This window comes from Mobula hypostoma, chromosome 3, assembly GCF_963921235.1.
Source record: "Mobula hypostoma chromosome 3, sMobHyp1.1, whole genome shotgun sequence".
NCBI classification, from domain to species: Eukaryota; Metazoa; Chordata; class Chondrichthyes; order Myliobatiformes; family Myliobatidae; genus Mobula; species Mobula hypostoma.
In genome coordinates this window covers 67582907-67599597 of record NC_086099.1, presented here as the reverse complement: position 1 = coordinate 67599597, position 16691 = coordinate 67582907, and the positions used below count along the sequence as shown (strand labels likewise).

The following is a 16691-nucleotide window of genomic DNA, read 5'->3' as shown; positions in this document are numbered from 1 at the left end:
ACGCCATCAAGTCAGCAATAACTCATGGTGACTCAGTACAATCTGCCCCAAAATCCAGTGATGATGCCACACCACCACTGACTCACCCTTGTTATGGTTATTATTCTATTATGGATTTATTGATTCTGCCCACAAGAAAATGAATCACGGGTTGTATATGGTGACATACATAGATAATAAATTTACCATTAACCTTTGACCTTTTAAGTCTATGGAATAGTTACTGTGTATGCATGGAGGAGAGGGAGATATTAATAATCGCCCCCCCTCCCTATGATGAGGATGTCCGAAAAACAGGGCATCAGTGTAACTGAGTGATTCTTAGAGGTGATTTTTCAGAGATTGATTGAAATACAGAAGGTACTGCCTAAGGAAGTGGTGACGGCAGATAGTCTCACAACATTTAAAAAGCATCTAGGCAAGCACTTGAATTGCGAAGACATATAATGTTTGGGACAAAATACGGGTAAGTGTGTTTAGTAGATAGAAACAATGGTTGGTTTGAAGGCCTGTTAACGTGCTGTATGACTACAACTCACTCCGCATCTCCCCACCCTAATTCAATAAAAAAAACTTGTCATTTCCAGTATTAGAAATACGGCGTGTCACTTTTAGTTTCATTTGAGAGTCTCTAAGTAATTCTGCAGATTTCCCTCTACTTATGTTCACGTCGAGTTCCGACCACCTTCCATCACGACGGTCTCCATTGACTGTGGGCCAGCAGTAACAATGCTCGCTCTGAACTCGGTAGGTCACGTCCGTCGAACATTGGCGGCAACCGGACGCTTTGACTTCATTACGTTGTCATTGCCAGGCAACAATCACCAGGGCGCTCCGAACCTTGCGGTACGTGACCCTCCAGTTAAAAAGCCGAGGTGTACGTCACGACAACGTTTGTCTGTCGCATTCGGCCGCTTCACTGTGATCTCGCGATGCCCAGTGTCTCGCTCGCTCGCGAGGAGGATGTGTCGGTGAGGTAGTGGAGGCGCTGATGGGCTCTCTGGGAATGAATGAGGAATAATAAGGCGGCGTGGGTTATGAAGGTGGGGCGGCAGGGCGCTGGTCACTGGCATAAAACACATCCACACACATGCGGACAGGTGAGCGGCCAAGCTCGGCGCTGCTGTGAGACACGAGAGAGGAACTGGCGGCTCAGCCATCCGGGTGGGAGACATGGGATGAAATGAAAGGTGGAAGGTAGGCGGTCTGAGGACCCCACGGCGCCAGGGCCGACTCCGTCCGGGAGGAGATGGCAATCACTCACCCGCTAGCAAGCGGGCGGCCCTGGCTCTGGTTGGCCGCTGTGTATTCTGGAGGGGTAACTGTTTCTTCTCCCACCCCCTTCCTATCCCTCATCCGATTGTTAAACCCGTCTCGAAAAAACTCTCTGGACACAGCTGATATCCTATCCTTGTAGCTTGCGAGGTGGATCATGTGATGCTTCAGTAAATGTTTACAATTGTAAGCTTAGTAAGGAAGCCTAGAGAAGCATCTTTTGTGCGGAAAACAAAACTAAAACTCGCCACTACGTGAGGCAAGAAGTGTAGATTCATTTTAACGGGGAAAGAAAGAAATGGGGGTGGGGACTACATTGGGAGTGCTAGGAGTCTTTTTGGAGAGAAAAAAAGACTTGGCATAGATCGGTTTGATCCAATGGCATTTTTGTGTACAGTAGGTACTGAGTAATCAATTTACGCCAGCAGTTGTTGTGCAAGAAGTTTGGGGAATTAATAAGTTATCCGTTGATAGAGAAGAGCAAATGACCAAAGAGACGATCTAACCTTAAAACTTTTTCAGTAGGAATCTCTAAAATGTTTAAACCCTCTTAAATGAATCGATGGTAATACTGTAATTGTGATGCTGATGGGTGAAAGTTTTCATATTGTCTCTGAATATTAATAATTTTGTAGCCTGCTAATATTCACCATATGATTAAAGTCTCAGTTCCCCCACACTACCCGGCAGGTTTATTTGAACTCCTGGTCATTCCTACTTTGAATAAACACAAGAGATTCTGCAGATGCTACAAATCTTGAGCAACTTACGAAATGTTGGAGGAACTCAGCAAGTCAAGCAGTGCCTATTGAGTGGAATAAACAGTTGAAGTTTCGGGCCATCAGGATTGGAAAGGGGAAAGCATTGTGAACTTTGAGCCTTCCTTCTTGGACTTCCTAGCACCTAGTCAGATAATCTGTTTATCTCTTCAAACCTCACCTGCTATTCTGGGCTTCTTCACTCAAATGTCCATTTTCATCTCTTCTGACCCTGAATTTTTCACTTTCCTCTCATCTTTCCTGCCCTGTGAAAAGTTGCCTTGTTCATCTTTGGCAGGTACTGTTTTTAACCCCTCTTTCCTTTCTAGTCATTGAACAGGGAGTAAATTGATTCATTGTTTCACTGAGGTGCACTTGTCTTGCATACCTTCAATACAGATCAATTCAATACTGAAGTTGTACAATTTAGAATGACAACAGATTGCAGAATAAAGTACATTGCAGCTAGACAATAATGTCATAGCTAGGTAGATTGAGGTCAAGAGTCCATCTTATACCAAGAACCCTTCAATTGTCTTAAATGGCAGCTAGAAGCTGTCCTTGACCTGGGTAGTATGTGCTTTCAGGATTTTTTATCTTCTGCCTGATAAGAAGAGGGAGAAGAGAGAATGGCTAGGGTTAGTGGGGTTTTTGATTATGCTGGGTGCTGGGAGAAGTGTAGACAGAATCCATGGAGGGGAGTCTGGTGTCTGTGATGTGCTGAGCTGCATCCATGACTCTGGAGGTTTTTTTTTGTGGTTTCAGACATAGCAGTTGCCAAAATAATCTGTGGGCTACCTGGATGGGATGCTTACTATGGTGCATCAATTGGTTGGGGGTGCAAAGGGACATGTTAGATTTCTTTAGCTCCTTGAGAATGTAGAAGCACTGGTGAGTTTTCTTGGCTGTGACAGTGTCAACGTAGTTGGATAAGGATGGGCAATTGGTGATGGTCACTTCCGGGCACTTGGAGCTCTCATTCCTCCCTGCATTGTTTACCCATATCCTTATCTACTGCAGCATTGGCAGTTGCATCAGGTGATCTTACCCCAAGCCTCCTTTTTGTTTTGTATTGGGGACTTTTTGGTTTATTCAAAACCTATCACCTTGGTTATATCCAGAGCATCTCGAACAATTGCTTCTCTAACCCTTATCCCTACATTGTTATCTTAGAAATTGCCATAAAGACCTCAAATTACCTTATCATGATGTGAAAATGTATCACATTTAAAGCAATTGGAAGAAAAAGACGCAAGTGCTTTTTGTGTTTGGTACAATCTGAAGCTCATTGCTTGAAAGAGCAACGTAGGATACAATAATACCTTTTAATATGAAATTGTGCTTGAAGTGAGAAGAATGAGCATAGGAAAATATCGCATGGTAGAGGTGTAAATGTATATCAATTTTCAAAGGTTTAGCACAGCCTCAGTTGGCGGAGTATCCTGTCCTGAATAATTGTGTTGTGAGATTGTTGTAAGGGTGGTACAGTAACATAGAAGTGGGCATAACATTTTGCAGCACCAGAGACCTGGGTTGAATTCCTGCCACTCTCCGTAAGGAGTTTGTACATTCTCTTCGTGACCTTGTGAGTTTCCTTCGGCAGTCTGGTTTCCTTCCACATCTCAAAGATGTATGGGTAAGGTTATTAAGTTGTGGGCATGCTACATTGACAGATAGATGAAAGAAAATTGGAGGGCTATGTGGGAGGGAAGGTTTAGATTGATCTTGAGTAGGTGAAACGTTCAGCACAACATTGTGGGTTTAAGGGCCTATTCTGTGCTGTACTGTTCCATTTTCTAAAATAATCCAATTACCAATGAGCTCTAGTTAAACTGAGGAGAAGCAATTGTGTTCAGGATACAATGCAATCTGCAATTAACTCCTTCACACACTCTGGTCAGAACCTGTGTCGACCTTTTAAGTTAAATTTCTGATCATGTTCTTTTATAAAGGCCATTTTCATCCATCCTAACATTGCTATTATCTTTTATTGTCTCAGCCATCTTTATTGATTGCTTCACACTTGAACACAATCTTGTCATCTACAATTTCTTCACGTTAAATATTTGCCTGGAATCCTGATCAAGAGTATCGACAGATTTGTCTTCCCCTCCCTAATCTCAAACATATTTACTCGTTTGCTCTTTAAATCTTTTCAAAAGTTGTTTTAAGCAACTCTCTAATTCTCACTGCTGTGTGTGAATTTTTGTTTGTTCTATCAACCCCATAAACATGTTTTAAACTTTTTTTTTACTAGGCTTTAAATATGGGTGAGTTATCCTAACAATTCATCATTCAAAAAAGTTATGCCTAATCTTTCCATTGGGTTAGTAATACTTTCTATTTTAAATGGATTAAAAAATTCTCATCAACTCTGAAGATATATTGTTACTGCAGATCTCCATTGCAAATAAGTTTCATATCACTTTCATTCCTTTTCAGTATTTACTATCTAAAATGTGAGAAATTGAAATGGTTATCTTTTATTCTAATTTCAAGAGATAGAGCTGAATTAAAGAAAATGTGCATAATGGATATTATCTAGTCTCTCTGGGTGTCATGGTGTTGAAAATTATAGTGTACATTTACTGCATACAGTGATGCATTCTGTAATCACAATCAGGAATTCTGGAGGGATCCATGGGTAGTGAAATTTGGGCCTATTTTTATTTCAACGTGGCTGTGAACAATATTACATTTTTTATGCTGAATAATACTGAAATATATACACTGCCCTTTATTGGTCCATTCCATATTAGTTTAAAATAATAATTTCATAATTTCAGGTTGGTGAGTCAGGTCTTTTTTTCCACAGTTTGTCCTTAATAAGTCCTTGTAACTTCCATTTCAAAGGAGATGTCTGTTCAGTTAAGGTACCGTTACCTGGTTATAAGATGTTTTGATTAGTTTTCAAAGGACATCTGCTGTAAAATTTTACAGGTTAGATTTGAATTATTAGATTTGGCTTGTTTCTGAAGAATTTCTTTATTAAGTAGTGAATTTGAAAATGTACTGGTTCCTTGAGAGATGTTGAACATCAGCGTGAAATACAATTGCTGTCCCATGGCTTGTATTATATAAAGTCAAAAATTGAAGTTTTAAAATGAACTTGGACATATCTGAAGTACAGATAGCAGTAGGATGTCAGTTCTAAAATACTCTTCCTACGTTTCAGGATCTGTTATTGTAAACCATGAAAGCTATTTCATAGATTTTATATCATGTGGTTTAATAGTTTGTGAATGACAGTGGTTTATTTGAATCTTGTGGTTTTGCTGCTAGTAAACCATTAAACGACGTCCTCATGATTTCTGTTAAAAAGGCTCAATGTATTTAGCTTTGTCATCTGAAACTTTATACAGTTGTCTTTCAAACAAGTTTATTTTACTATTTATCATCCAAACCTTGAGATGTACATTATTTCCAGGTTTTCTTTGTTCTATACCTCCATGGATTGGACTGAAATGTTTCCTATTCCTTTAAATACTTTGTTTTGATAAACTTGTCAGATGCAGTTCAGCCTTTTGTAATATTTGACTGTACATTAACAGATTAGCTTTACTATAGGTTAACAGTAGGTTAGTACAGGTTAACTCTGCCGTACTATAAAATATTTTCTATATATTTTGCGAAATAATAATCCCAGAATTATGGTGTGCATATATGTATGTTGAGCTTGTGCTGCTTATTACTTATTAGTACTGGGAGTATTGCTCCGTAAATTCACAGAGAATGATGGAAATTGTTAGCAGAACAATAAGTTGACATTTCAGGCCGGCAAGCCTTTCTTCTGATTCAAAAAAAATATCAAGTATGTTTTATATTGGAGAAAAGGGATGGACAGGGAAGAAGAGATTGAATGTTTCTAATAGGGTGATGACCATGAGAGATTGGGTGTGGTGGTTGTGTCAGCTAAGAGAGAATGATTAAGAGGGAACTGAGATAGCAAAACACTGAAAATGCTAAAAAAAAAAATTGAAATGAAGCGGAAAATATGTAGCACTTTAGTGTCTATGGAAAGAAAATAATAGTCAACTTTACTGATTAGTGATCTATCATCAGATTTGGCTGTCATTTGATTTATTCCAGATTTAGTGGGAAAGTATTTTTAGATTTTAATTTGTTTGCTTTTGTAAACTGATAGCTTTTGTAGGTTTTTCAATGTAAGGAACAATTCTTTGCATTTATAGTATTAAAATGTGCTAAGGCTCTTTACAAATGTAGACAGGGATAGGTGGAGAGAGACTGGTTAACTAAGATTTGGGGAAGAATCCAAGAATGTGTTTGTAGATACAGTGCCTATAAAAGTATTCACCCCCTTGAAAGTTTTCATGTTTTATTGTTTTACAATATTGAATCAGGTAGATTTAATTTGTTTTTTTTTTGATACTGATCAACAGAAAAGACTCTTGTGTATCAAAGTGAAAACAAATTTCTACAAATTGGTCTAAATTTATTACAATTATTAAACACAAAATAATTGATTGCATAATTACTCACACTTCAAGTCAGTATTTGGTAGTTGCACCTATGGCAGCAATTACAGCCTTGAGTCCATGTGAATAGGTCATTTACACATCTAGACACTGCAATTTTCCCCTATTCTTCTTTACAGAACAGTTCAAATTTTGCCAGATTGCATGGGGATCATGAGTGAATAATCCTTTTCAAGCCAAGCCACAAATTCTTAATTGTATTGAGGTTTGGACTCTGACTTGGCCACTTCAGGGCATTAACTTTGGTTTTAAGCCGTTCACCTGAAGCTTTGACTTTGTGCTTGGGGGTCATTTTCTTGCTGGAAAACAAATATTCTCCCAAGTTGTAGTTCTTTTGCAGGCTGCATCAGGCATTCTTCCAGGATTTCCCTGTATTTTGTGTATTCTTTTTAGCCTCTACCTTCACAGGCCTTCCAGGGCCTGCTGCAGTGAAGCAACCCCACAGCATGATGCAGACACCATCAGGCTTCATGGTAGGGATGGTGTGCTTTTGATGATGTGCAGTGTTCAGTGTGGTGGCCAGAAAGCTCAATTTTGGTTTCATCAGACCATAGAACCTTCTTCCAATTGCCTTCAGAGTTTCCATGTGCCTTCTGGCAACTCTAACTGAGATTTCATATGTTTTTTTTTCAACAGTGGCTTTCTCTTTGCCACTCTTCCCATAAAGCTGCAACTGGTCAAGCACCCAGGGAACAGTCGTTTTATACATAGTCTCTCCCATCTCAGCCACTGAAGCTTGTAACTTCTCCAGAGTTGTCATAGGTCTCCTGGTGGTCTCCCTCACAAGTCCCCTCCTTGCACAGTAATTTAATTTTGAGGTTGGCTTGCTCTAGGCAGATTTTATGGCTGTGCCATATTCTTCCTATTTCTTCCAAGGGATATTCAGTGACTTGGAAATTTTCTTGTATCCATCTCCTGACGTGCTTTTCAATAACCTTTTTGCAAAGTTGCTTGGAGTGTTATTTTGTCTTCATTGTGTAGATTTTTGCCAGAATACTGACTCGCCAGCAGTTGGACCTTCCAGGTACAAGTGTATATTTACTACAATCAGTTGAAACACCTTGACTGTACACTAGTGATCTCCATTTAATTATGTGACTTCTGAAACCATTTGGCTGTTCCAGTGATGATTTGGTGTATCATATTAAAGGGGGTGAATCCGTGTGCAATCAATTATTTTGTGTTTTATATTTGTAATTAATTTAGAACACTTTATAAAGATCTGTTTTCACTTTGACACAAGATTTTTTTTTCTATTGATCTGTGTCAAAAAAAAGCCAAATTAAATCCACTGATTCTATGTTGCAAAACAATAAAAACATGAAAATTTCTGGAGAGGGGGAATAGTTTTTATGGGCACTGTAAATATGTTAGATATGTATGTGGCAGGATAGATGTAACACAGCAGAAAATTTTAGGTAATGCCCCATAGCAGTGGTCCAGACGGACAAAGCCTGTCTTGGGATATTTGGAGTAAAGCAGAATCAGGAAGGAGACTACAACCTGAGCTACGAGTTGTTGAAGAGGTAGTGTGGAGAAACCAATGAAGGGAGAAAGGAAGCTTTTAAATTCCAGGCAACTACTTAACCTATTTATGTTCAAACCATAAATTCTTGTTTCTAAACTGATGTTATTTTCTTAGCAGAAAAAATTGTCTCCTGAAAGCTATATGAATATGTTTGTTGGTCTTGTGCAAAAACCATGGCACACGATGTGCAGGTTTTATCTCCAACATTATGCTACCAGAGCTGGTGTGGCCCATTATGGTGAGTAAAATGTACTAATAGGATTTGACCACATCAGATTTCTGTATCAATCTTAATCTCACTGGCTGTTTTTGTTTTTATTGCTTGTGATGATAGGTTTTGTTTTGTTGCCTGATGTTATAATCATTTTGTTATCTCTCTCTAATGACAATTTAACCATATAACCATATAACAATTAGAGCACGGAAACAGGCCATCTCGGCCCTTCTAGTCCGTGATGAACTCTTACCCTATCCTAATCCCACCGACCTGCACTCAGCCCATAACCCTCCATTCCTTTCCTGTCCATATATCTATCCAATTTAATTTTAAACAACAACATAGAACTTGCCTCAACCACTTCTGCTGGAAGCTCATTCCACACAGCTACCACTCTCTGAGTAAAGAAGTTCCCCTTCATGTTACCCCTAAACTTTTGTCCTCTAATTCTCAACTTATGTCCTCTTGTTTGAATCTTCCCCACTCTCAATGGAAAAAGTCTAACCATGTCTACTCTATCAATCCCCCTCATAATTTTAAACACCTCTTTCAAGTCCCCCCTCAACCTTTACGCTCCAAAGAATAAAGACCTAACTTGTTCAACCTTTCTCTGTAACTTAGGAGATGAAATCCAGGCAACATTTTAGTAAACCTCCTCTGTACTCTCTCAATTTTATTGATATCTTTCCTATAATTCAGTGACCAGAACTGTACACAATACTCCAGACTTGGCCTTACCAATGCCTTATACAAATTCAACATTACATCCCAACTCCTATACTCAATGCTCTGATTAATAAAGGCCAGCAAACCAAAAGCTTTCTTCACCACTCTATCCACATGAGATTCCATCTTCAAGGAACTATGCACCATTATTCCTAGATCCCTCTGTTCTAAAGCATTCTTTAATGCCCTACCATTTACCACGTATGTCCTATTTTGATTAGTTCTACTAAAATGTAGCACCTCACATTTTTCAGCATTAAACTCCTTCTGCCATCTTTCAGCCCACTCTTCTAACTATCCTAAATCTCTCTGCAAGTTTTGAAAACCTACCTCATCATCCACAACACCACCTGTCTTCGTATCATCTGCATACTTACTAATCCAATTTACCACCCCATCATCTAGATCATTAATATATATTACAAACAACATTGGACCCAGTACAGATCCCTGAGGCACACCGCTACACACTGTCCTCCAATCTGACACACAGTTATCCACCACTACTCTCTGGCGTCTCCCATCTAGCCTCTGCTGAATCCATTTTACTACTTCCGTATTAATGCCTAACGATTGAACCTTCCTAACTAACCTTCCATGTGGAACCTTGTGAAAGGCCTTACTGAAGTCCATATAGACAACATCCACCGTTTTACCCTCGTCAACTTTCTTAGTAACCTCATCAAAAAATTCAAAGATTTATTGAAGCCATGTTATTCAAATCCTGTCCTGAAAGTACTTGGAGAAATTATTGTTCTCCTTACAGTTCATATGACTCTGATTCTGCATAATTACTATCACCTAATTGGATGATGTGGTTGACTGTTTTGCTGCTATAGCAATTCTGAGCAAAGACATAAAATTATTATAAATTACCAAAAGAAATGGTGCAAAAAAAGGAATAATAAAGTAACATTCATGATTTCATGCACTTCAGAAATCTGATGCAAAAGAGGAAAAAACTTCCTGAATCATTGAGTGTGGAACTTTAGGCTCATCTTCTCTCCCCAGTGGCAGTTATGAGACGAGGACATGTCCTGGATAGCGAGATCATAGTGGGTAGGGTTGTGTCTGTAATGGAGTTGGTGAGTCTACAGCCCTCTGCAACCTCTTGTGGTGCTGTGCATGAAGTTTCCATATCAGGGGGTAGGTTTTTTATGCAGAGAGTGGTGAGTGTGTGGAATGGGCTGTCAGCGACGGTGGTGGATACGGATACGATAGGGTCTTAGGATAGGCACATGGAGCTTGGAAAAATAGAGGATATGGATAACCTTAGGTAATTTTTAAGTAAGTACATGTTCAGCACAGCATTATGGACTGAAGGGCTTGTATTGTGCTGTAGGTTTTCCATATTTCTGTATCGGGCTATGATGCAGTGAGTCAGAATGCTGTCTACTGCATATCTGTGGGAACTTGTAAGAGTCTTTGTTGACATACCAAATCTCCACAAACTCCTAGTGGAGTAGAGCCACTAGTATGCCTTCTTTGTGATTGTATTAATGTGTTAAGCCCAAGATAAATCCTCCAAGATGTTGACATCAAGGAATTTGAAGGTGCTCAGCATGTCCACTGATGAAAGCTCAGTGAAAATTTGTTTATATTCTCCCAACTTTCCCTTCCTGAAGTCCACCATCAGTTCCTTGGCCTTGTTGGCATTGGATACAAGATTATTGCAATACAATTCAACGAGTTAAACTATCTCCCTTCTATACTTTGCCTCATTGACATCTAAGATTTTACTAACACCAATAGTTCATCAGCAAATTTACAGATGGTATATAATTAGTACTTTGCCATGCAGTCTATAAGACCGTAAGATATAGGAGCAGAATTAAGCCATTTGGCCCGTCGAGTCTGCTCCACCGTTTCATCATGGCTGATCCCGTTTCCCTCTCAGCTTCAATCTCCCACCTTCTTCCCATATCACTTCGGGCCGTGACTAATCAAGAATCAGTCGACCTCTGCCTTTTGTATACCCAGTGACTTGGCCTCTCCAGCTGCCTGTGCCAACAAATTCACCACTCTGGTGAAAGAAATTACTTCTCATCTCCATTCTAAAAGGACACACCTCTGTTCTGACGCTATGCTGTCTGGAATTTGACTCTCCCACCATTGGAAGTATCCTCTCCACATGCACTCTATCAAGGCCGTTCACCATTTAATAGGTTTCAATGAGGTCACCCCTCATTCTTGTAAATTCCAGTGAGAACAGGCCCAGAGTCATCAAATGCTCTTCATATGACAAACCTGTCAATCCTGGAATCTTCTTCGTGACACTCCTTTGAACCATTTCCAATGTAGCACATCCTTACTTAGTTAAGGTGCCCAAGACTTCTCACAATACTTCAACTGAGGCCTCACCACTGCTTTATAAAGCCTCAACATTTCATCCTTGCTTTTATATTCTAGTCCTCTTGAAATGAATGCTAACATTGCATTTGCCTCCCTCACCACTGACTCAATCTGCAAGTTAACCTTTAGGGAATCCTTTATAAGGATGACCAAGTGCCTTTGCACCTCAGATTTTAATTTTTTTTTCTCCATTTAGAAAATAGTCTACCCTTTTATTTCTTCTGCCAAAGTGCCTGACCATACACTTCCCGACGCTGTATTCCATCTGCTGCTTCTTTGCCCATTCTCCTAAACTGTCCTTCTGTAGCCTCTCTACTTCCTCAAAACTACCTGCCCCCTCCACCTAACTTCATATCGTCCGCACATTTGCAAAAATGCCATCAATTCTGTCATCCAAGTCATTGACGTATACTGTAAAAATTAGTGGTGCCAACACAGACTGCTGTGGAACACAACTAGTCACCAGCAGCCATAAATGTAGACGGTGCCAAACAGTAGGTTAAGCACACATCCTCGAAGGTTGATTCAGTGAGGAGGTATTACCAATCCACACTGACTGTGGTCTCCTGATAAGGATGTCAAGGAACCAGCTGCAAAGAGAGGTTGTAGTTTTAGACTTTCCTTACAATAATCAAATGGGTAATGTAGTTAGTATTTTAATGCATTATTGGAGCGTGGAGATGTTGATCTGGAATATTTTTTAAACACATGAAAGGATGTCCAGAAATAGCACTGCATGGAGGTTATGTGTCAAAGCTCCAAAGTTAATTGTGAATGGCACCCAGATCATGCATGATAGAATTGGCCTTGCACACAATTTTGTGTGTACACGGGTCCAGCCCCGATCCCTGCAGCAGTCCACTAGTCACAGGCCTCCTTTCAGAGAGGCAACTATCTCTGAACCAGTCTCTGGCTTCTTCCACAAAGTCAACATCTAAACTAATTTACTACCTTATCTTGAATGCCAAGTTACTGAACTTTCCTGACTATGCAGGACCTTGTTAAGTACTTTGCTAACATCCACGTAGACAACATCCACTGCCTTGTCTTCATTAACTTTCCAGGTGACATCCTTGAAAAGCTGATTGGTTGGACACGACCTACCATACACGAAGCCATGCTGACTATTCTAATCAGTCCCAATACTCTATCCAAATAATAATAATATCTCAATAATCTATCCAAATACTCTCATATGCAATCCCTTAGAATACCTTCCAATAACTTGCCCACTTATGATGTCTGGCTCACTGGCTTATAATATCCTGGTTTATTTTTAGAGCCTTTCTTAAACAGTAGAACAACATCAGCTATCCTCCAATCCTCCAGTACCTTTTGGGGATTGAAACTACTCCTGTATGTGATTTGAGTTCTATACCAAATGTATTCTTAACAGTTCTGTCATTCAAGTACATAAATCGGTAAAGGAATCAGGAAATGGAAGTCGGACTGGGCCTTTGGTTACAATTCATGAATTGTATCAGTGGTTCAAGTGTACGATCAGCCATTACTTACTTTGCATTTATGGATGGATTAAACAGATGATACTTGTATATTTAATATCTGGTTCCTGTTTGTCCAGAGTTTCTGTTCCAGTTTTGCTCACTGTCTGTCTTTTAGTCAAATATAGAAGGTTTTATGCTTTTGTTGCAGATTCAGAATCGGGTTAGTATCACTGGGATGTGTTGTGAAGTTTATTTGTGGCAGCAGCACAATACAATACATAATTTTAAAAACTAAATTAAAATGAGAAAAATATATTCAAATTCTTGGAGCTGGAAGCTGATTGAGTTTTTTTAAAAGGGATTGAACAGAACAAATGAATTAAAAGGAAATTAAATATTATAAATAAAGAACTATGAATGCTGACTGGCATCACAATTAGTGAGCTAGGACAAAAAGAAAAATTTTGAAAGAGTTGAGAACAGGTTAATGGTACACAAAACCATCATACTGAGGAAATCAATAAAACAAGAAATGAACTTTTTACCTGGTGTTTTCCCAGCTTATGGAAGAATTTGATATAAGAAGTACTTCTGAAGGTTTGTTGTCACTGACATATGAGAAAGTACGTACTGGTTTCACAGTAGTCAAGCAGCACTCCAAAAGCTGCATTCTGACAAAGATCAATGGCTGAAACATGAACTTGCCTTCCCTCCTTCCAGATGTTAATGGTTCTGTAATGAATCCCTGCATCCTCGAAGATGAAGACTAGTTGAGGTCTAATGTTAGTCTTCAGATCAGAGAAACTGGAATGGATAGGAGGAAATTAAGGTAATATTTTTGGAGCTCAAGTTGAACTTTATTGGGAGAATGTAGAGAAATTGAAGGCAGCAATTGAGAGAGAAATTCAATCAATAAACCACGTCTTGTTCATCTCCATTGTGTCATGTTGCACCCAAGTAAATGGGAGACATTATTGAGAAGTAAAGCTAGTATATTTAGATCTCGGGCCCAAGAATTGAGTTTGTGGGAGAAAGATGTGGGTAATATTTTTAACGAATTTTAGAACATCGAAGAGAATTACAGGCTAAAATCAGAAGTTGAATCAGAGCACGATGGAAAGCTGATTGACACTGCTGGTTAATTAATAGGTTTTCCACAAATCTGTCAATATGTCCTGGTTATTATACACAAAAATCTAGAAAATTCCACTTTATTGTTTATTTTTACTTTCTGTCATTCTATTTGTTTTGAACAATAGAATCAAAATAAAACTTCAGTTCTTGTTTTATAGATTTTGACTTAAAACTGTTAAAATGACTTGGTCTAATGGAAGTGATTTATGGTTGCTATCCTTAAAATAACTTTTTTCTCTGTGGTCTTTAAAAAATGTATTTTGTTTGAAAATTAATTCTGTTGCATTTTTCATTTTGTTTTACTTTCAGTATATAGGAGCAACGTGGCCCATCGGTATCTCTTCAATAATGTAGGATTAAATCTTCCTATCAGCGCTGTTGCCCAGCTGCGTTTATGTTCATCTAGTGGCAAAAAGGATGGCATTAATGAGCATAGTCACAGCACTACTTCAACAGAATCCAATACTCAGCAAGATCCCAAAAGAGCTGGTAATATTTCTTATTTTATATTGCAAGTTTTGTTACAGACCGGAAGGCAAGCTTACTATTGTACAGCAACTAATATTGGACCATTGCATGCTATTTCCTGACCAATTTGAATTTAGCTTCTCATGACATTGAAAACTGTTTGGAACTGGGAGCCTGATCTGCATTGTTTCTGACTAGGTGAGAGGGTAAACTGTCGCCATCACCTTCATTTACTAGATGCTTGTTCCTATGCTCCTACTTTTTGTAAGCTTCAGCCTGCATCCCTGATCTATGAATTTGTTTAGTCTAATATATTAGCCCAGGATCCTTTGTTAACTATTTAGGCTGTAAAAATACATTCTTAAGCCTTGCTGAATGTGGAAGTGTTTAGACAATAGGTGCAGGAGTAGACCATTCGGCCCTTCGAGCCAGCACTGCCATTCACTGTGATCATGGCTGATCATCCACAATCAGTACCCTGTTCCTGCCTTCTCCTCATATCCTTTGACTCTGCTATCTTTTAGAGTTCTATCTAACTCTTTCTTGAAAGAATCCAGAGAATTGGCTTCCACTGCCTTCTGAGGCAGAGTATTCCACAGATCCACAACCCTCTGTGTGAAAAAGTTTTTCCTCAACTCCGTTCTAAATGGTCTACCCCTTATTCTTAAACTGTGGCCTCTGGTTCAGGACTCCCCCAACATTGGGAACATGTTTCCTGCCTCTAGTGTGTCCAATCCCTTAATAATTTTGTATGTTTCAATCAGATCCCCTCTCATCCTTCTAAATTCCAGTGTATACGAGCCCAGTCGCTCCAATCTTTCAACATATGACATTCCCGCCATCTCTGGAATTAACCCAGTGAACCTACGCTGCACTCCCTCCACAGCAAGAATGTGCTTCCTCAAATTTGGAGACCAAAACTGCACACAATACTCCAGGTGGGGTCTCACCAGGGCCTTGTACAACTGCAGGAGGACCTCTTTGCTCCTATACTCAACTCCCTTTGTTATGAAGGCCAACATGCCATTAGCTTTCTTCACTGCCTGCTGTACCTATATGCTTACTTTCAGTGACTGATGAACAAGGATACCCAGATCTCGTTGTACTTCCCCTTTTCCTAACTTGACACCATTCAGATAGTAATCTGCCTTCCTGTCCTTGCCATCAAAGTGGATAACCTCACATTTATCCACATTAAACTGCATCTGCCCACTCACCCAACCTGTCCAAGTCACCCTGTATTCTCATAACATCCTCCTCACATTTCACACTGTCACTCAGCTTTGTGTCATCTGCAAATTTGCTAATGTTACTTTTAATCCCTTCATCTAAATCATTGATGTATTTTGTAAATAGCGCGAGCCTTGCGGTACCCCACTAGTCACTGCCTGCCATTCTGAAAAGGACCCGTTAATCCCTACTCTTTGTTTCCTGTCTGCCAACCAATTTTCTATCCATGTCAGTACCCTACCCCCAATACCATGTGCTCTAATTTTACCCACTAACCCCCTATGTGGGACCTTATCAGAGGCTTTCTGAAAGTCCAAGTACACTACATCCACTGGCTTTCCCATGTCCATTTTCATAGTTACATCCTCAAAAATTCCAGATTAGTCAAGCATGATTTCCCCTTCGTAAATTTGAGTACTTAGTAGTAATTACTGCTGACTAACCGCCTTCATCATGATCGAGTAATAAAGTGCCACCTCCAGCTATTTATAATTTAAAAAAAATAGATTTCACACAATTTTAATATTGAATTGTATTTTCCTATAAAGTGAATAAAAATAGTAATTTGCTGTATTTTAGAATTCTTAATCCTGCAGAGTTTGTTTGATTATTATGCTATTTCTGGTTGTCAGGTGTCTTCTATACATGTTGCTTGATGTGTTGAGAGTAGGGAAAGATTACACCACATAGCCTGCTAATTCTTTGCAGGCAGTTTTTTTTTAACAAGTTCACTACAATCACTATCCCTTTGATGTCACAATTTGACCCATTTTTTAAAATTTAAAATTCTTGTAATCATATGGTTTGCAAGCCATTTCTCCTTGAGTTTTGGAAATCTTCAGTTTTTAATTTAATGGGTTAGAGTTTTAGCCAATGGGAAAGCAACATATGTCAAATAAAGCTGCCACAACATTCTAGAAATATCTGTGATGTAGATTTACGCTTGTTGTGTACTGTCTGTGGACTATCAAGATCTATATTGTCAATTGAATATGGGCATACTTGAAATTAGGTTAAATGTTAAGATATGGACTTCAGAACAAACTTTTAGATTAACAAAAC

The 16691-nt window shown here is 39.1% G+C and overlaps 1 protein-coding gene across 5 annotated transcripts in view; it reads left to right on the top strand.

Annotated features, from left to right (window-relative positions):
• The first annotated feature begins 914 nt into the window (after window positions 1-914).
• The window catches only part of slc30a9 (solute carrier family 30 member 9), a 73619-nt gene continuing 57842 nt past the window's right edge, over window positions 915-16691 (top strand). The window contains exons 1-3 of one of the 5 annotated variants that reach the window (XM_063043227.1): window positions 915-971; window positions 8172-8295; window positions 14241-14420. In XM_063043227.1, the coding sequence (XP_062899297.1) occupies window positions 933-971; window positions 8172-8295; window positions 14241-14420 (343 nt within the window). In that variant the 5' untranslated portion in view covers window positions 915-932. Of the gene's footprint in view, window positions 1101-1176; window positions 1198-8171; window positions 8296-14240; window positions 14421-16691 lie in introns of those variants that run through there. The other 4 variants (XM_063043229.1, XM_063043226.1, XM_063043225.1 and 1 more) reach the window with 4 other exon arrangements.